This window comes from Patiria miniata, unplaced genomic scaffold, assembly GCF_015706575.1.
Source record: "Patiria miniata isolate m_02_andy unplaced genomic scaffold, ASM1570657v1 HiC_scaffold_20, whole genome shotgun sequence".
In the NCBI taxonomy this organism is placed as follows: Eukaryota; Metazoa; Echinodermata; class Asteroidea; order Valvatida; family Asterinidae; genus Patiria; species Patiria miniata.
Window position 1 is genome coordinate 22,799,910 of NW_024037059.1, and position 21,647 is coordinate 22,821,556.

The 21,647-nt window shown below is 40.0% G+C and overlaps 1 protein-coding gene across 1 annotated transcript; it reads right to left on the minus strand.

Annotated features, from left to right (window-relative positions):
- Window positions 1-674: 674 nt before the first annotated feature.
- Window positions 675-21,607, minus strand: LOC119727918 (proton/sodium-glutamate symport protein-like). Its single transcript, XM_038199998.1, has 8 exons — window positions 21,558-21,607; window positions 17,992-18,025; window positions 8,720-9,406; window positions 7,315-7,889; window positions 5,339-5,572; window positions 4,877-5,071; window positions 4,468-4,602; window positions 675-1,516 (listed from the first exon to the last, which is right to left on the minus strand). Exons 1-8 carry the CDS (start codon window positions 21,605-21,607, stop codon window positions 1,288-1,290), a joined length of 2,139 nt encoding a protein of 712 aa, XP_038055926.1. The 3' UTR covers window positions 675-1,287.
- Between the last annotated feature and the right edge of the window lie 40 nt (window positions 21,608-21,647).

The following is a 21,647-nucleotide window of genomic DNA, read 5'->3' on the forward strand; positions in this document are numbered from 1 at the left end:
CAAAAAAAATGCGACGCCAAAAAACAAAAATGCGAACTGAAAACCACGTCTCAATCCATAATTATGTTCACGAACAGACAATCACTGCAAACCCGCATTTTCCTTAACCGAGATATCAAAATGCCAGTATAGTATTCAGCCTCTTAATAATACGCACTGAATACATAACGATAATGATATAGGCCTACTGATTTCTTTTCATTTCAACTGGACTAAGTTCCTCTCGCTTTTGTTTAAATTGGGAGAAACTTGATAAACGTTGGTTTTCGTTTCGTGAAGGAATCCCATGTTCTCTCCCCCCCTCCCTTTAGTCTTCGTAAATTGGTCTTATGGGCTCCTTGTAAAGGTACCCCCTAGCTATGAGCCTGGTGCAGTCGTAAAGTTTGTATTGTTTGCAGGCATGTTTGCAGTTTGAAAAAAAGCGCCCTCCATTGTGGTAATACAGTCATATAGCGATATGTTTATAGCGATACGTTTTGGAGTGTTTCCATAGAGATAATGTTGTAATATTATAAGTATTGAAAGTCCGAAAGAAAGAAATATGCCTAAAAGGAATAAAAGGGAATAAATCGTGTGGGTTTTTTTTTCAAGTCCACAGCATTTCACGTGTGAAAAAAAAAGTTTCACACCGCACAAAGTCAATGTACGTGATATCCCACAAGAAGTGTGCCATGACTTTTTATAAACTTAACACATGATCGTTCTAGGCCAATGAAGATACAGTATTCAAGACAGAGGTATAACAATATAGGATAGACATCCCACAAACACGGACAAACTTAAAATATTATGCCCATACCCTCACCAAGTCATGTTATATCGTTTGAACTTTACGGCGTGCGGTTATATGAGAAAGTTGTGTTTAGTTGAGTAAGGTTGGGCTGGGTGGGCTGGGCTGGGCTGGACAATAAATGAGGTCTTGATTTCAGTAAGGTTGGGTTGGGCATGGGTGCAGCATAGGGTCATTCTATAAATTTGGGGTACAAAAGTGGGACATTCTGGCGTCCCTGTTACACCCGACATGTGTGTAATTTGGCATGAAAATATCATTGAAATTGACCTCAAACTATTTTAAATTGTTAAGCAGGTAATTTGCATTACATAATCACTCTTGGAGGTAGAAGGCATGAAAAAATGTGTTCTGAATTTACAAAATCTGATGTTAGATGTAACAGGGACACCAAAAAATTGGACCCCGAATTTATAGAATTACCCACAGTATTCAGACCAAACCGTTTCAACAAAACCTCAATAAAACCCTATTACAATCATTCTTATTTCAGACGTTTACATATTAGTTTGTTCATAGAGAGTAGGTACGATAAATGCTTGATTGGTAGCGTCCACACCTGCGACCCCGTCCCCATTCATGGCATGCCCGTTCCCAAATACCAAGTTGCCTTCAACGTCTTGTTGTCTCTCGTCATCTTGAGCCAGATCGTGTCTAGAGAGGTGTGCTACGATCCCAGCTCCGATTGAGTCACCCTCAACATTTATCATGGTTCGAATTCGATCCCTGCATTGAAAAACAAAACAAAAATCTACAAAATTGCTCTTAATCATCGTGGGATTAACAACTAGCATGGTAAAGTTTTGGCTCAGTGGATAATATTCTTTTGGAGAAAAATTGAGAAAATCAAGACACTATGTTTTGGTCTCGTAAAAGAACTCCGTTGCAAGGGCAACGATTCATAGTTACCATTTCATAATGAAATTGCTCCCTCTCGTGTACAATTCCTAAATCATCACTCTGGACGTGATTCTTATTGAACCGGTTGGTGCATACGACAACAAAACTGGATAAGTAATCGCAGTATTTAAAGAACATCGTCAAGTATACCCGCGGGCACGATTGTTTAAAACCATTTTCGATAAGAAATGATTGTTTTCCTCCGAACGATACCATTTCAGACGGAATACGTTCACATGGTATGTGGTACACGTCTCGTCGCTTTACGAAAAATATTTCTCATTTAATTAGTTATGTTCCTTCAAACTGAGTTCCGATGGATAGTTTGGCGTTTAATGATAAACGACAGTGATGCTTGACATATTGTACAATAATTATGATGAAGAGTTAGTCTATTTTGAAGTTAGTGATCTTCTTAATGTCATTGAAACATGACCGTGTATGCTATTCACTTTGTCAAACCGGAAAGATCGGCCCTGCGAGGTTAGTTATGACGAGGCTTTTAGCTTCGCTGGCGATCGCAGGCATCATGCGATCAACTGGAGAACAACATGTTAACCGTTCACAAGTATCCTACGCACAAACACATATACAATGTACACACCCTTTTGACTTCATAGCAGGCGCGGTTCTAGAACAAATATTTGGGGGGGGGGCTAGCACGGTGGATCCAGAATTTTTTTCAGGGATGCGTGCTGAAATGTAGACCGGTTATTTTTTCCTGACACTTAGGCTGCAGAAAATCAATAGGTGGGGGAGGGGGGGGGGGGGCTCATGCCATATTTTCAATGGGGAGCGCCAATAAAATCCTAAAATCATTCACACTATATTAACTAATGCACCCTTGTCACGGCTATTTTTTCTTAAGGGGGAGACTGTTCGCATGCACATCACAATCCTTCTTTTTGCTAATGCAATTTTTTTTTTACGGAATTTATTTTGGGGGCTAGACAAAATTTGGGAGGGGGGCTACAGCCCCCCCCCCCCCCCCCCCCCCGTAGAACCGCGCCTGCTTCATAGTATAGCGGTGACGGACCGTATACCAATTTCGATTTATTTCCGGCTGGTGAAGACGGTAATTCTGTCCCTGGCAAAACTGTCCGGGGGACATTACCTAGTTGAAAGTGTCCTTCCCAGCCCGTTAATATACCTTTATTATACTGCCACCATTTCAGTCATGTTTCCTGTAGCAAATAACAGTACTGAATGATAACGGTTTTTGTGCTAAAAGGAACCAGACTATTTTCCTTCCAGTCTTGCTTTGGTTACGTTGATTTGAATGGGGGAAAAGATCAACATGGCTGCAATATGATAATGGTCTTTATTCTGTCCCCCTCCAGGTTATTCTGCCCCATCCAGGTTTTGTGTCCCCCTATTTTTGCCACGCAGGACCAGTTTCTATGTTGTTTGGACGAATTCCCGCATTTTGGATTTTTGTGCCCGTCATGAAGATATCCAAATGAAAGCAGTTAATTTGGCCTCTTTCTTAGATGTGAAAACTATAATATTGAGCTATGTTTCTTGCGGAGAAATGGCAGCAATCCGTATTCTGCAGACTTCTTACACGCGTAGTAATTCCTGGCGCGGCAATGGCCGCATTGATATAACGCCTAATTTGATTGGTCAATGTTGGATGAATTTCCCATTTGTACAGGGTGAGTCAAAAAAAAGAAACCCAAATTTTTGAGACCATTGGTTTAGGGAAGTTCTGCAAGTAGCATTTTCAAAATGTAGGATATGTAAGCCCCATTCATAAGCTTTCTTTTAGTACAAGAATCATTCAAATCACCCATGTACTTTTTAAGTTAAAGAATGTTAAAGTTCTGTCCACGGCTCACAAAAAAGATCAGTGTTCTTTCAACAAAACGAAACGAAATCACATAGGGATGTGTGTGAATTGTTTTCGTTTTGCTGAAAGAACGCACACCTTTTTTTGTGATCCGTGGACAGAACCTAAAAACTTGAAAAGTACATAAGTGATTTGAATGATTTTCGTAAAAGAAAGCTGATGAATTGGGCTTTCATATCTTAGATTTTGAAAGTGCTTCATGCAGAACTTCAATAAAACAATAGTCCCGACATTTGGGTTTCGTGGTTTTTTTTACTCACCCTGTATATATAGGATTATAGGTTTCTACAAAAATACACCTGCGATAATCGCTAATTTTGCAACATGCACCGCGACGGACGCGACCCGCTGCTTTCGTACGCGTAATCCATAGTCTGGGTGATAGATGTGACGTTGCACGGGGACAAATTTACCGGGGGGGCACATTTAATATTTTACCTAGGTATAGGTGTGTCCCCCAGACAAATTCACCGGGTCACGACCTAGTAAATCTGTCCGGGAGACACATTCACCCTGAGTGGCAGAATTACCATTTACACCGGACAATAATTCAGTTTTCGCAGGCAAGACTGATTCCCTCCTTTCTTTAGGGCGGGTCCGTATGTTCATCATGCAACCAAACATTAAACTTTGTTTTCTGGGGGCTGCAAACGCCCAAAATAGAGAAAAATGTTGGTGTTTCCCCCATTAAATTAGGTTAAAAAAAATAGGTTAAAATGCGTTGGGATATGTAATATAAAATTATCGACTTTGTTGAAAAGCACGGACACCATAATCTTTAAAACTGCTTTGCCCGGTGTAAAACTATAAGTCAAGGCGCAATGTTGTGTATAACTCGTCACCACCGTACCTAGGGGGACTGTGAATGCTCGTCAATAATCCACGTCTGAATTTTGACTATATAGATCCACGATAGCCATATACTTACAGTATAAAGTCCACCGCAAGGATCAGTGCTATGTCATCTGTTGGCAAGCCAACGGCGCTCAGAACGATAACCATGGTTACCAGCCCGGCCTGCGGGATACCAGCTGCGCCAATACTGGCAAAGGTTGCTGTCAAGCTGGAACAAAAAAAATGTTTTCATCAACAAATAACAACGTGATACAAAAACGACTCATCCCATTTGTTTTAACTGGAGAGGCTGGAGGATTTACCATATTTTGATAATAAATTTCCTCAAACGATTTTTATCCCATTTATCAATGGTTTTTCAATGCCATTTCTCTCAGGTGGATTCAATCAAATGAGACGATGCCATTCTCTGAAAGCAGGTCTAATCTCCAGATCATTTTTACAACCCTTTGTAAGCCCAGGCCATGATGCCAGGTATTTACCTGACGGTTATTATCTGGGCTACGTTCAGCGACACATTATTCATTTGAGCAATGAAGATGGCAGCCACTGCCTCGTAGAGGGCGGTACCATCCATGTTGATTGTCGCCCCCACTGGAAGCATAAAGCGAACCACTCGGCTGTCTACCTTGTTCTTTTCTTCCAAGCATCTTGTAGTGACAGGAAGCGTTGCTGAACTGTTTATAAAGCAAAGCGTGAAATAATTGTCGAAATTACTTAGTTTGTTTTTAATTGATGTGGCTTATTCAAAAATGCAAAACATATTTCAAAATAACACTGGTTGAGTTTTACCTATCATACAAGTCGGGCGGGTCTTCAGTCTACATAGTGGACATTTTCAAGGGGACTCCCGTGTGTGGCTTAAGTAATACAATATTAACTGTTTCTTTTTAGTGCGAGAGGGACCATTTCTATTTAGTCAAATGTCGCTTCTATATTCTTACCTAGAGGAAGTCCCTAAAGCCGTCACCAGTGCATGGGATAATCTGAGCAGATACTTGAAGGGATTCTTGCGTGTGATAATGATGTAGAGACCTGGTAGAACGATCAAGCCATGGATGGCAAGACCAGCCAGAATGGTGGCTATATACAGACCTAGCTGGGATAGGATAGTACCCCAGTCATCTACCTCAGCCATACTGCCAACGATCAGGAAGAAGATACCAAAAGGGGCGTACCTGTGGTATTGAAAAGTCATCGGTTTAATGGAATCATTAAAATGGATGGGATCTCTCGTTCTTACTTTTTTCTTTTCCTTTTTTACAGCAGACACGAGTATACAGGGCGAGTCAAAAAAAGCGGAACCCAAACCTCACAAAATATATTTCATATTAAAAAAGATATGTAGCACCAAAAATAACGACTGAAAAGCCAATTCTTAAATTCCGCAATCCGTTCAAACTATATCACCATTAATCACAATGACCCTAAAACCTCTTTCGTCGATTTCAAGAATCGTCATCACAATTGTCTTCAAACATCACCAGCGATAAAACCTCGGTTTAAAAGTGAAAACTATTCAACGTAGTCCTTTCGAAAGTCCGTTTTTTGAGAAAAAAAATCATATTGTTTGCCTAAGCAGAGTTGTTAATAACGATATTGTGTACTACAGTCTGTTGACGGTTGTTCAAACAAGTATTCTGTGTTCCAAACAGTCGGGGCACAATTTTGATTTGGACGTTTAGGGTCATTGCGTTAAAATGGTGTTATTCTTTGAACGGATCGAGCAAATGTTAGCATCTTTTTTATCTAAAAGTAGTTTCTTAAATTGGCTTTCCGGTCATTATTTTGGTGCTGCATATTTTGTTAATATGAAATAAATATATTTTGGGGGTTTGGGTTCGGCTTTGTCGACTCAGTCACCCTGTATATTGTCTACTGTACAAATAAAAAAAGAAGAAAGATGTCAGTTTACATATTGCAAAGGCTGGCCTCACATACCCGATAGCCATTGTTTTCAGCGTTCTCTTTAGCACGACGAGTAAAATAATGTTCATTAATCATCTGTGTGGAACCCGAATGGTAGGAAAATGATTAATCGGGAAACTGCAATTATGCTGGAAAATATAGGGATTTGGGTGGGATGGGCTTTGCTCTCCTCTAGAAAAAAATCCTGGCGACACCCATGCGTAGGAATCTTAGTTTAAACATTTGCTAGTGTTTGAATATCTCGCTTATCCACCTCGATCTCGGAAAGGATCCCTCATATGATTATACGTGATGCAGATCAGGATCCGAGAAAAACAAAACGAACGAATCCCAGATCCGGATCTGATGTGCAAAACAAACAGGCCAAAAGTATCTTAGTTTAGGAGCTCAAAGGGTTTAAATACACAGTGGTTATATCCTTATTAAACGCGGCAGTCATTGGATGAATATTCTTCAACCAAAGTAATGCAGTTTTGCGAAGGATGTTAAGTTAAACTTCGTCTAGAATATCATAAACATTCTGGTACATCACGAAGAGAAATCAAATTATGAAATGTTAAGTCTCAGGAATACTTTGTGAAATCCAAATTAATAATAATAATAATAATAATTTTAAAAAAAACAGCATTTCTAGCGCAATATGAATCAAAGATTCCTTAAAGTGCTTAACAATAGAACGAGAAACAATAAAAAAAAAAATAATAATAATAATAATCCCAACTTTAAACCCAACTTAATTGATTAACACTTAGGCCGGACCAGCTGTTTGTCTTAATGATTAATCATTAAAAAACTGTAAAAACAATCTTTTAAAAAAAAACGCAGTACCGCACATATTGATAAAATACAATTAAAATGCTGTAAAAAGTTCACGTTTACGTTAAAAACCCAAATCACACATTTAACAGCAACAAGAAAATGCATGGGCAAAAAAATACATGTAATGAATAAAATGCAGATTTGTTTTGAGGAGTATGTAGGGCCTACTTACCACATGAGTACCTGCACAAGCTTCATGACGACCGTATTAGTACCCGAGAAGAATGCAGTAAGAACCCGTCCTTCCTCAGTACCACTGATTCGTCCAAGCCCAATGCCAAAGACGATGCTAAACACCACCAATCCCATTATGTTCATCTGAAACACATACGTCGCAACGTACTTAACCTTGGTCATAGTATCCTCACCAGTCATTTGTCGGCCTACTATGTACTTGTTAGCCTCCTGCACGATGCCTTCGAGGTCAGAGGTCATAACGGTCATCTCCATCACCAAGGTGTTCAGCTCCATGATGTCAGTGGCACTCATGCTGTGTGGTGAGTGGATGATGGTGGAGACTTCAGCAAGAATCACGGTGAGATTACTGACCAGGATCTTGACATCCATCATAACGCCCTCACCGGTCATCATTTCACTCTTCATTTCCGCATCCGTGAGGAAAATGGTGTTCACTGTGAGCTGCGTCAGGCTGTTGGTAAGATCCCCGACGGCTATTACCTGTTTGGCGTCCACGTCATCCATGACAATGGCGGTTAGGCTCAAAGCGGACACAGTCAGTTTGCTTGCCTGTTGGGCGATAAAATATTGATCCACAAATTAGCCGACAAGACGAGGATCTAGAGAAACAGCATGCGCATAAAAAGGTATCTCTAGGATAAGTACCTTGATTTAGTGATCGAAGACGTTAAACGGCAGTGACGAGGTTGAGATTGCATTGGGAAACTTTGGAAGGTATACGCAAGGGCGGATCCAGGGGGGGGCCAAAGGGGGCCATGGCCCCCCCCCCCAAAAAAACGAAACCAATTTTTTTTTTTTTTTAATGTGACATCGCAATAAAGGCAGGCAATGAGTACACCACCATCTTTTCCTCAAAAAACATTGGCTGAAGTGGTCAGAAATTGCCTCAGATCGCACCACAGAGCATCTAGAATCCAAAAAATTTTCGGGGCCCTAGCGGGCCCCGAACCCCACGCCGTAATTTTTTTGACCCACTTTTTGGGGGGACAAAAAAATTTTTTGGCCCCCCCCCCAAATTGTGTTCTGGATCCGCCCTTGGGTATACGTATACATTATGATCACTTGCTCTTAGTGGGTAGTGGGTTTTTGCTTTCGTTTGACGTGTAGGCCTATCAGACGTTATACGGGGACTGGGCTCCATGGATAATGTGTTGTAGGCCTACTCAGACTAATCTTCACTGTGAGCAAGGTTCAAATTTTCATTGAATCGATAGGTGTGTTTCCGGGTAATTACAAATATTAAAGACTATAAGACAAAGGGTAAAGGCTATATCGTGCGGTCAGTGTGCTTAAAAAGTTTCGGTTTCAGGGAAGCACTTCAATAATTCGTTAGACTGATGTGAATTAGGTTAACTTGGCAAACTAACATTTTGTTTTACCTGTTTGTTTAATTCATCTGTTGTGATCCCGGGTCCAGACTGTTTAAGAAGAGTCCAATACCAATCGAGATTGGCGTTTATTTGCTTGACGATCATTCCTCTCCTAGGTCCATCCAGTAAATACAGCGTGCCGGTTATGGCGTTGATACTTTCTTGGAGTGATGTAGTAAGTTCTCGTAACATGGATTCTGTGATGGAAGTGGTGTTAAGGCTAAGTAGCATCTCGAGCAACTTTCTCTGCACATTTGTTGTAGTCTCGATAGCCATGGTAACATGCATCTGCAGGTGTGTGATGTTGTTGGCATGGAGATACACGTCGGTGTCCAGCTGATCATTATAACGAGTGAGATTTGTAAGAATGGTGTTCAGGTCAGCCAAGTCGGTCTGCAAGCCATCAGTGTCTGGTGGTGACGGGGCGATGGTGCTAACTTCTCCTATGATGTCATCGAAGGCATTGGCGCTAAAGTTCATCTGGCGTAGGAACGCGCCCATATCCGCCACCACAGCGGCCCCATCCAAACGCATAGCAGCCATATCCATGGTCTTCGACCTAGCAGCGGCCATACTGCCCTTAACCATGATCAAAGACTGGTTTAGGGTCATTCCAGACATCAAGGTCAGCCCAAGCAGGTCAGAGGAGGTCAAAGGTGAATTGGAGACGACTTCTGTCTCCGCGGCCGTTTTGAACTGTACAGCGGGCGGGAAAGAATTATAAAGAGGATGTCATGACTTGGAATATGAAAACTTACCATTTGGCATTTTGACAGCCTGCAATTGATAGAGTGCTAAAGCTAGTTTCGCCTTCCTATACCTGTGGAATAATTATTATAAAGTAGCTGGATTAAGTTAGACATTGCTTTCTTCTTCATCAGTCACAAGCAAAAATGTATGTCGCAGACTGTACATTTTCCACGAAGGCAAACCCATCAGACCTCTTATCCGTCTTCCTCAGGTTTTCGACGTTCTATTATATTAGATTATAAAACCTGTGGCGGTTACCGTTCGTATTTCACAGGATTGTAAAGCGATCACCTGGCAATTTGAGCGGTGCCGAATCTAGGGTCCACTTAGGGACCTCATTTGTCTGGAGGAGGGGAAGTCAATGGGCTTTTAACATTAAAGATCTCACTTTTCCTTCTCCGCAATTCTGAGCGCCAGGGTTGGGGAACAAGGGGGAGGGGCAGCAGGGGCAGCAGGGGCAGCAGGGGCACAGGCCTCGAGCACGGAGAGGCGTGCCCGGTGCTGCGCACCCCCACACCCCCAATTTCTCCACTGGTTTGTTGTTATTGACACCAACATCAACACTATAGGATGTAACCGAATATCCTAGATGTAATCTTCTAGCTTCCTGGTGGTTAGACCCACTACCGGTATCTTCCCGTCTATAGTTGCATATAGTGATGCACTGATCTACAATAATCCAACTATATATAGGGAGGAAGGTTCTGAAAAAGGGATAACGAAATTGAAGGAACGCAAAACATTATTCGTTAAATTGCCTGTATTTTAAGGTGCTTCTAGATATATCTTATGACGTCACATCACATACCGTTCGGAAGGCAGCCTCGACGATATTGGAGGGAAACATATTCCTTAAGAGAAAATTGGGAGAAAACGATAGGATAATTATTGTTAATTCAATAAATTTAAGTGGAGTAGGCTAATCGGATATTACACTGCAACTTCCGCGGTGATCATTAATTTGCTCAATTGAATAAGATAAAAAGCTGTGATCCAGTCCTTAACATGGTTTGGCAACGACATGTATGCTGATATATATGCCGCTACTGAAGTAGAGCTTTCGCTTTTTTCTTTAGTTGTAGCAATTGTTAGTACACGGACAAAGAGGTTTAATATTTCCAAGAATTGACAAAGGACTCGCACTTGGACTGTTTGGATGGAACGTCCATACTAGTAACAACTAACAAGCTGTCATATACTCAATCTGCACAACTAAAACTTTTTACTGGAAGTCACACGGACAATATTGGCCACCTGCTTTCAGCCTGTGAAACTAGGTAGGCCGGTGAGCAGTCGGTCAGCCCAGTTGGTTTAAACAAGTGTTTCAAGGGACTGATTGGCGCATCATATGACTAGATTTTGACTATTAGTCTACATTCCCTTTATCAGCTCACAATGTCGGTGACAATTGATATTGTGCATACTGTCGATTGATTCTGTGCATCTTATAAAGTTATTATGTATGTGTGGATAATTATATTGAAATATGCAGATAATACAGTATCGTTGGTTATATCAAAGTCTACAGATAGAGAGAGTATTCAAACATTTGCTACCTGGTGTAATGATAATCACCTACAATTGAATGCGAGTAAAACAAAGGAAATGGCTTTGATTTCAGATCTAACACGGCAACCGGTTATCAGTTATAGTACTGATAACTGTGTATTGTAATTGTTGAGTCTATTTAAATATTTCGGCATCCAAAGGGAACAACGCGTGCATTTTTATTTAAAGAAAACTCTAATCATTTAATATAGACAGAACATTAATGAATCTGTTTTTTACATCAGTCATTGAAAGTGTTATTCTGTACAGTTGTGTTACGGTGGTATAAGAGCCTCATCTGCAGAAGATTGCCAACTATACGCAAGTAAAATATTTGGGGAGAAATTGATTTTGCAGAGGGGGAAGCGTGTGGTTTCTGTTGTAAACAAGGTCAATGATATACTGCAAAATAAGGATCACCCACTGAACCATCAGTAACAATCATGAGGTCAGGAGAGAGACTGAGGAGCCTCAGATGTCCTACGAGTCGATACTGGAATTATTTTGTGCCATACTCTTTAATCTTGCAGACTGTTAATTCAGTCATGTGTGTATAAATTAATGGCGGATCAACAAATAGTGGCAACGAAATATTAGGAACTGCAAAACTTGTAATTGATTTGGTTTTTTTTTAATACTTGTATTTTTTTGATTACTTTCGAATTATTATTGATGCGATGTTTAACTCTTTTTTTTAATAATTTTTAATGTGTTTTTACAACGGACTGTTAAATTTCCATTTAATCTTGAAATGGATAATAAAGGATTGAATAGAATGGAAGTTCAATATCATCATAACTAAATGATCAATGGGACCAATTTGTGAGCCACAGGCGATGTTTTTACTTTGACATAGCCACCAAATGCACCGATTCGTGTCGACTGGATGGAAACGAGGATGGAAAGTTTCCGAATGTTGGATATTCAAAAAGCTGGATGGAGGGGGGGGGGGGTCCGGGTAACATAATTATGACACGAGGTGGCGCTGTTAATGGTTTTAAAAAAATGTATGAATGTGACTGCTCATTATTATTTCGGTGATTGGTTGGCTATATACAAATTAATTTTTACTTAAATGTTCTCTTCCGCTCATTATTCAGGAAGTCGTATAGGGGTACTTCAGTTTATTCAAAAAGAAAATAAAAAGGAATTATACTCATGCCTCGGTTAAAGCAGTCGGTCAGCCCAGTTGGTTTAAACAAGTGTTTCAAGGGACTGATTGGCGCATCATATGACTAGATTTTGACTATTAGTCTACATTCCCTTTATCAGCTCACAATGTCGGTGACAATTGATATTGTGCATACTGTCGATTGATTCTGTGCATCTTATAAAGTTATTATGTATGTGTGGATAATTATATTGAAATATGCAGATAATACAGTATCGTTGGTTATATCAAAGTCTACAGATAGAGAGAGTATTCAAACATTTGCTACCTGGTGTAATGATAATCACCTACAATTGAATGCGAGTAAAACAAAGGAAATGGCTTTGATTTCAGATCTAACACGGCAACCGGTTATCAGTTATAGTACTGATAACTGTGTATTGTAATTGTTGAGTCTATTTAAATATTTCGGCATCCAAAGGGAACAACGCGTGCATTTTTATTTAAAGAAAACTCTAATCATTTAATATAGACAGAACATTAATGAATCTGTTTTTTACATCAGTCATTGAAAGTGTTATTCTGTACAGTTGTGTTACGGTGGTATAAGAGCCTCATCTGCAGAAGATTGCCAACTATACGCAAGTAAAATATTTGGGGAGAAATTGATTTTGCAGAGGGGAAGCGTGTGGTTTCTGTTGTAAACAAGGTCAATGATATACTGCAAAATAAGGATCACCCACTGAACCATCAGTAACAATCATGAGGTCAGGAGAGAGACTGAGGAGCCTCAGATGTCCTACGAGTCGATACTGGAATTATTTTGTGCCATACTCTTTAATCTTGCAGACTGTTAATTCAGTCATGTGTGTATAAATTAATGGCGGATCAACAAATAGTGGCAACGAAATATTAGGAACTGCAAAACTTGTAATTGATTTGTATTTTTTTTAATACTTGTATTTTTTTGATTACTTTCGAATTGTTATTGATGCGATGTTTAACTCTTTTTTTTAATAATTTTTAATGTGTTTTTACAACGGACTGTTAAATTTCCATTTGATCTTGAAATGGATAATAAAGGATTGAATAGAATGGAAGTTCAATATCATCATAACTAAATGATCAATGGGACCAATTTGTGAGCCACAGGCGATGTTTTTACTTTGACATAGCCACCAAATGCACCGATTCGTGTCGACTGGATGGAAACGAGGATGGAAAGTTTCCGAATGTTGGATATTCAAAAAGCTGGATGGAGGGGGGGGGGGTCCGGGTAACATAATTATGACACGAGGTGGCGCTGTTAATGGTTTTAAAAAAATGTATGAATGTGACTGCTCATTATTATTTCGGTGATTGGTTGGCTATATACAAATTAATTTTTACTTAAATGTTCTCTTCCGCTCATTATTCAGGAAGTCGTATAGGGGTACTTCAGTTTATTCAAAAAGAAAATAAAAAGGAATTATACTCATGCCTCGGTTAAACTGAGAGGACCCCCCCCCCCCCGCCCCCCCCGCCCCCCCCCCCCCCCCCCCCCGCCCCCATCCCCATGAAGGCTGCGAATAGAGGTATCAGGTTTTTCTTTTTGTTAATAAAAGTCCACGTCTGATGACATAAACGTACAAGTTTGATTTGATCTATACTAAACAAACGCGGTTGACTGGGCATAATTCCACTCAACAGGTTGTATTCGTCCTTACTTCGTTAAATCGAGGTGACATTGTCCTTCTTAATATTTGAGACAATCTGGAATTCTCCCATGCATAGATTTCTGTAGGAGGGGAAACAACTTTTTTTTTCATCACTGAGAAACAAACATCTGGTGTGCAAATGGCAACAAAATGTACGCAATCACTCACTTATTAAGACAAACACGTTTCGTTCTTATCATTTCCGAAATAGTTTACATCACCTTCAATCCTGTTTATCTTTCCATAAATTGGCATATATCAGTAAGAGCATTTGCTGCAATATGATAGCGTGACGCGACTGTTATGAGCGGTAGAAACTAGAGAGAAAAAACGTCATATGGCTTAAGTGTGATTATATTAATATTGTGATTTTACGATCTGTTTTGCTGTGGTGTGTAAAGCGGGTGTGGGGTAGTCTATATAATGCGTGCAGATTATTCAAAACAACACTGCGTCTTGATCGCCAGATTCTGACCATTCGTTGGGTCCTTGGTCTTTGGTAACCCATTGTTGTATTACAAGAACATGGCAGCAGATTGACCAATCATCAACTTAGGCCGAATTTCTGCTCTAAATGACGTCACAATGTATAAAGTCGACTCCGATTAGCTGGCGCACGGGGTCAGATAAAATTTGGAAGCAGAAATAATTAAAGCCCCTGTCACACTTTTGCGTATCCCAATTCCTTATGAATTCCTTATCAACAATTTTCAATACGCAGCCGTACGAGCGCAAGTTCGCCATCTGTGCGTTTCTCATAAGTTACGAATAAGTACAATGCGCTGCCCGCTCGCAGGACGAGCGGTACTAATTCGTGCAATACGTCGCTATGTATACGTCCAATATAGGAGGTCAGCGTATTGCCGCGTATGAACGACTTATCCCTCACGAACACATAGCGTACTCGTACCGCGCTCGACCGATGCGGGACCGATGCGCTGCGTATTTATAACTTATGACCTGTGTAACAGCGTACGCAGCGTAGTTTTGTGCATGCCCAAAATTATCCAGCGTACTGGGCCGTACCATGCGTATGCCTGCGTACATAAAACTTACATAAAACGATAGAGATGCATACGAGGTGCGTATTGTGCGTACGACTGCGTATGAAAAAAAGTCAATGCGCAACTCATAAGGAATTAGGATACGCAGAAGTGTGACAGGGCCCTTATATCAGACGTTGTTGCGGAGTGCACTGGCTCCGTTATGTAACGGATGATAATAAGACAAAAGGGTGGGTGGGCGCGCAGGGGGAAACTGGCGACATTTTGCATACCGATATTCTTTTAATAATTATAATAATTGTGCTTATATAACGCTTTCCATCGTATCAACAATCGCAGAGCGCTTTACAATTATTACCCAGTTCATCAGGCAACGAGAACTGCGTACATGAGTCAGACAACGTAACCACTGACCATGGCGTTCTTTTAGAACGAAAGCGGCAGCACATCATCACAACCGCTGCTATACAGGCCTGTACGTTATTGTGTCCATTTGCGTTCAGCGTGTATGGCAGGGTTTTGATTGGAAGGTGGGATGCTGAACACAATTAAATTTTGTCAAGTTTTAAGGATCTTCAGAAAACGTCGACTTTTTTCTCTGTGGCGTTTTTGCCAAGGTTGGGGGTTGTATTTTAAGGGATTTAATATCTTTCCACATCCCCCAGTATATCCATCATGGGTGTCCTGGGTTTTTTTTACCACGGCGACAGACACATATTGGGCATAAAGCGCGAATGCGTGCTGACAGAAGAGAGAATTTGATGATTCCCCGCACTATACTGAAGTAGCCCTACTGCGTAATTATTTTGAGCAAGTTATTAACCTAGTTGAACGCAACCAATGTTTTTTTGACAGTACTAGAAATTGAATAAACTTTGCATCTTACAGTGTTACAATGCAGTGGATGCGGGTACATCTCTGTATACAGTCCGACGTCTCATTGGTCCGAGGGCATATTGGTTTATACGTCCCATTGGTCCGACGTCCCATATGATTAGGGTTAGGTTTAGGGTTAGGGTTAGGATTAGGGTTAGGGTTAGGGTTAGGGTTAGGGTTAGGGTTAGGGTCAGTCAACCTGAACCAGTGGAACCAATAGGACGTCGGACCAAAAGTTAGGTTACTCTGATAAAAATATATAGGGCCTACGCACTGGGATTAATTATTGGGAGATTAATTTTGTTATTAATTTAGTTGTTTATTTTATTTATCAATGTCTAAATAATTATTATATATATATATTTTTTTTTTTGCGGGGGGGGGGGGGTTCATACCCCTCCCATCCTCCTGCCCCACCCCGAGATCGCTCGCTTACCGTAAAGTAGGCTTTTGTGAGGGGGCAAGTCTGTCCATACCTCGTTCCCAGGGTGTCGAGCGGTACGCGCCCACCATCAGCCGCTCTCTCTCCCTGGTATTGAATATTTGCTTATCCAAAAATGTTTGGTTACGTATGCAAATGAGGAATAGTCTGGTGCCTGCATGTGCGTTATATCAGCGTTTGTTTTTTATATGGTGTCTGGGGTAAAAAACACACAACCAATTCGTCGTGGCGTGAGTTATGAAAACACGATTTTTTTTCTTCAAATTTACAATGTTACAATCTTATCCAGTCAACATACAGTTTCACAGTTCATATTTATTTGAGCAAATTGGAAAGGAGAGGATTTTTTTGTTGTTGAGAAGTTGTGGACGTAATAATTCGATGAACGTGAAAACACGAAGGCCTAATGCACGTTGGAAATAACAATACCAGGTACACGAAATTACTTGCCAATAATTGCGGGTATCGAATCAAGATACAGGAAGAAAGCTCCCTATCCAGGGATATTGCAAACAAGGTTGAAAATGAAGTAAGCCCTGGGGACGAAGTTGTGCATGTCCCCTTTTACAGGAATACGGTAAACTTGGCTCTTAGCCAGGAGTCAAATAAAACATTTTGGGCATGATTTACCCAAACTCCTTTGCCCAGGTAACACTAGTCTTGGCCTATACGACGCTAGTAATTGATACTGGATGGTGCATAGTGCGCCCTCAGCAATTAGACCAGCAGGCCAACTCGAGGAAATCAATTATGCAAGGGCACTACAGAACATTGCAACTATCGCTCTCGATCACTGACGTCTTCGGCCAAGACTAAGGTAACGCAAGCTTCTTTATTTTAAATTACCTGTCGTGTCAATATTTGAACCGGTTAAAGTCCGCTGTGACACCTAGCACTATGGAGTTCAGTTTTCCGATCCAAATGATTTTATGGCAATTCATATTTACCGTGCCACTGTCTGAATTGCAATTGGCATTGCAGTTGGGTTTTATTGTTTGTCATCTGAGGAGACCGTAATTCTCAGGGATAGATAAGACACAATGGGTTAACAAATAAGGTGTCATATAATAAAGATCGGTTATCAACGCGACGGGTGGTGGTGAAGCCTTTTAATATTATCTTTAAGGGTGCCACATTGCAAAACCAGCGACGTTATATTTTTCCCTTTTCGCGGGAACGATTTCAATTCAGAAATTCTTGTGGCATTGAACTTCAAATTGTATGAATCTGAAAGGTCGTTTGTGTTCTTTTCCCCGTGGGCTGTGAAGGGTGAGTAAAAAAAAAAGCGGAGCCCAACCCCCCCCCCCCAAAAAAAAATTTCATATAGCACCAAAAATACTAACAACTAGAAAGTCAATTTCATAAGCTACTTTTAAATGAAAAAAAATACTGTAATTGCTCAATTCGTTCAAAGAATATCACCATTTGAACGCAATGACCCAGTCATTATTACTTTTGGTGCTACATTTTTTTTTTAAATTGAAATATAATTTGGGGGGTTTGGGTTCCGCTTTTTTGACTTACCCTGTACTTATGATAATTTATTGTTTGATTGGTTACGTGAGGTCGAATAAGACATAACTTTCCCTTACATTCCCCCTAAGTTGGGAGTCAACTATTTTTTGCCAAAATGTTATGTGTAAATGAGTCGCATGTATACACATAAAAGATTCCCCAAGAGTAACAGTAAATGACCCCTGGGCCAAATTCATAGAGCTGCTTAAGCACAAAATTTGCTTAAGCACACAAACGTCTTGCTTAAAGCCACAGTCCATCATTTGTAATTTGTGCATTTTGTTCGTTTGAAGCAACAAAAGAGTTCAAAATCTAATGAAGGATACTGAACAACTAACCTGATGAAGTTTCAGCTCAGCTTCAGCTGTACATTCCGAGAAAAACAGCATTCTAAGATCTCAATTTCAAATCAAAAGTTACTGAATCATGTTTTGAATTTTTTTGAATTGCAGCTATACGCGACGTCGCGCACTGATCCGACATATTACAACAACCGCGCGCGCGTGTGCGTCGTTCCAATGCTTGTGCGCGCTGCGCTGAATAACAAAACGAACTACTAATTTAAATTTTCCTACGGTGCTTCTTAAGAATCACCGTTGGAAATGCCTTCTTTCGTTGATTACTTCAAAATGACAGCTTCCCAGAAAGAATAATTTCACAGGGAGTTTAGTTCCCTTACTATCTTTAAACCAAGTTTGATTTTTAACAATAATTACGTCAGTTACTTTTCGGATGGCTGCAAATGATGGACTCTAGCTTTAATAAAATCAGGTTACCGGCCAAAACACCATGCGATTGTTATGCTAAGTAAACAACAGCTAAATATCAGTCACAAGCAATGTACATCACATGGAGATTTGGCCGGTAACCTAATTTTACTAAGCAATGTTTTTTCGTGCTTAAGCAAATTTTCTGCTTAAGCAGCTCTATGAAATTGGGCCCTGGAATCCGTAAGTACCAAAGAATCGCAGACAATTTACAAGAACTTTTCAATTGCAGGGGAAAAATGCAAAAACAAATAATAACTTGAGTTTCGCGTTTGTTGTTACAAACGCAGAGTGGTCGGGCAGGCAATCTGTTCATTCAACACTACCGAGTCGAGTTGTGAATAAATTTATGTAAGAACGAAGGATCACGAAAATAAATCCTTTCCAGTACAATCAATTATTTGGTTTAAAAATGTGTCTTTAATGGTGTGATAAATTTTAGTCAACATTCTATGTAAGCCTACACATACAAGTTATTTCTGGCTTCATGACGCCATTATTCAAAAACGGGAAGTGAATACTGATAAGGTTTGGAGTGGATAAATGTTCGTTGTGAAGTTAAATTAACGTATGAAAATAAGGAAAATATAACTGTTGGTATTCATAACACCTAACTTCCGGTTGGATGACGTCACAGTATTTGGAAGCAAAAGGTGAACATTGTAAGGCATATCGTTATTTGGGCTATGAAGATATACGACATAAATCAAATGATAGAATTACATTTAAAATAGTATCGTTTTCAAATTCTCATAGAAGTAACTTCCGGTCTGATGACGTCATGAATTTGAAACCTTGCCAAATTATCTGTGGTTAATCAAAGAATAATTAGGGGTGGTTTTGTAAAATTTAAACAGATGGTTTTCAAATTAAAGAAAGCAAACAATATTTAATATGCCGCTAGGGAGCACTCTTTTGAAAGATGACGTAATCACACTGTTTTTTGTGTCTGGCATTCCTCAATTAACACTTTCATAATGTGTATGTTTGTAGTAAAATGCTTTCGTATTTGAGTTATACTCGCTTTTTATTGCACTTCCGGTAACACCGGAAGTGAAGGCCAAGCGGATTTGTGTCCGGAGACAAGAAATGTTTCCCACAGCATAGTCTACAACCTCACGAAAAAAACAAACACTATACTATATTTAGTTCAAAAGATATAGCGCAAACTATGTCGTCAAAATTTGCCCTTAAATCATTTGTAATTTGATACATGATGACGTCATGATGACATCACAAAATGTATAGTATCTTCGTAACATGGTACATGTCCACACTAGGTTTTATGATCATAACGTAAACCGTATGGAAGAAATTGTGCTTTGTTTTGATTTCAGGATAAAGTCCTCATTTTGAATTCACCTAACTTTAACCTTCCGGTTGACCCGGAAGAAAGGGTCAAGTGAGTTCACGTACACAAAAAGAAATGTTAATCGATTCATGGTCTATCTGCTTACAGAATATAAACATCACTGATTATTATGTTCAAGAAATATGAGTGAAAGTAATTGGACCCTTTTTCAGCTAAAATCGCTTGTAATTTGACACCCGATGACGTCATCATGATGTCAGAGTAATATGCACCACTTCGGATGAGGGTAAATATATATTGAAAGTTACAAGCTCATATCATGAACCGTTTAGGAGAAAAACCGCGGAGAATTATTGTCCGGAAAAAAAAAAAAAGATTTACCAGAACAATAACAGAGAGTGGTCGGGTTGTACCCGACCACTCAATAACAGAATCTGCCTGCATGGCAGTATCAATGTCAAACAATTCCCGTAGGATTTCAGAGCTCTCCGTTTCGAAAACTGCTAATGTGTAAATGGTAGTGGCCTAGCCAGGCATTTTAACATTTTAATCATCAAATAAACCCGAAAACGGACACTGACTAGTTGCATAATAATTATACAATTGAGCAATTTAACGCTGGAATTGGGTTTGAAACTGTGAACTCGGGAACAATCTGGATTCGGGAACAATCGGGATTCCATATCCGGATTTACCAACAATAATGTTATCAAAGAATTGAACAATTTCTGAGTAGCGGCACGTCGCCATTATTTTATATTTTTAAGAAGAGTCTCGGTCGTGTCTTGGGTTGATTGTTTGTTTCTTTGTCGGGTTGTTGGGGTTGTTTGTTTGTTGGGTTGTTAGGTACATTACATCTTTAATCAGAACTTCTCTGTATTTTTGTACAACAAAGCGTCATAGTTATTGATGTGTATGTATTATTGTTGCAGGGCGGCGGAACGCTTTTCAAACTGGGGGGCAACACCAAAAAGGGGCACTAGGTCAGAAAAAAAGGGGCACCTTCCGTCGGTATGAAAGTTGAGGAAAAGAACATGGTCCCGTTCGCTTCGCTATTACGAGATCAACTTATGATACGTTGTCCATCTTGCTATTTGTGTTTCTTTTTCTTAGTTATGTATAGAGGCCATTTTTTAATCGCGAGAGGGGCACTGTTGTTAGGATGGCCAGTTTAGTGATCATTTTATTCGCGTAAACTGATTCCATCTTGAGAGGGGCACAATTTTAGTGTTGAGCGGGACACTAATTGTGCTTTTGAGGGGCACTTTTTCATCTCGAAAAGTTATCGCGAGAGGAGCTCTATTGATTTTTTTTTGATGGCCAATTTTCGATCTCGAGAAGGGCACAATTTTATTATTGCGAGAGGGGTAGTTTATGCTTTCGATGGGTAGTTTTCCATCTCGAGAAGGTGCACAATCTTATTAATGCGAGAGGGGTGCTTGTATTTTTGAGGGGAAGTTTTGCATTACGAGAGAGGAGACAATTTTACATGTGGCGCGATCATATTTTGTACGCGTGCGTTTGAGGGGCAGTTATGCTTTCACCTCGACTGGGGGCACATTTATAAACGCGAGAGGGGGCACTTTAGTTGGTCTGGAAAAATGCCCCCCCCCCCCTCCTGCCGGCCCTGTGTTGTTATTTTTTAGGGAAGGCCATGTTAACATCTGTCGGTCCATGAACAAAATCCTACGCCGCTTCAGTAATCGTTTAGTCTCGTTTTTATTAACTAATCCATGTTTATTATATGTATCATCCGTTTCAAACAAAAACAAATGTTTTTTTTAATGTTTATTATAGAAAATGAATGGCAGCTTTCGTCACTTACTGCTCGTAATACTTTAGACGGGGATCGATAGCTCTTACAATTTTTATCATAGCCGGAAATGAAAAGAGTGGGTTCTCTTTATAAAGATGA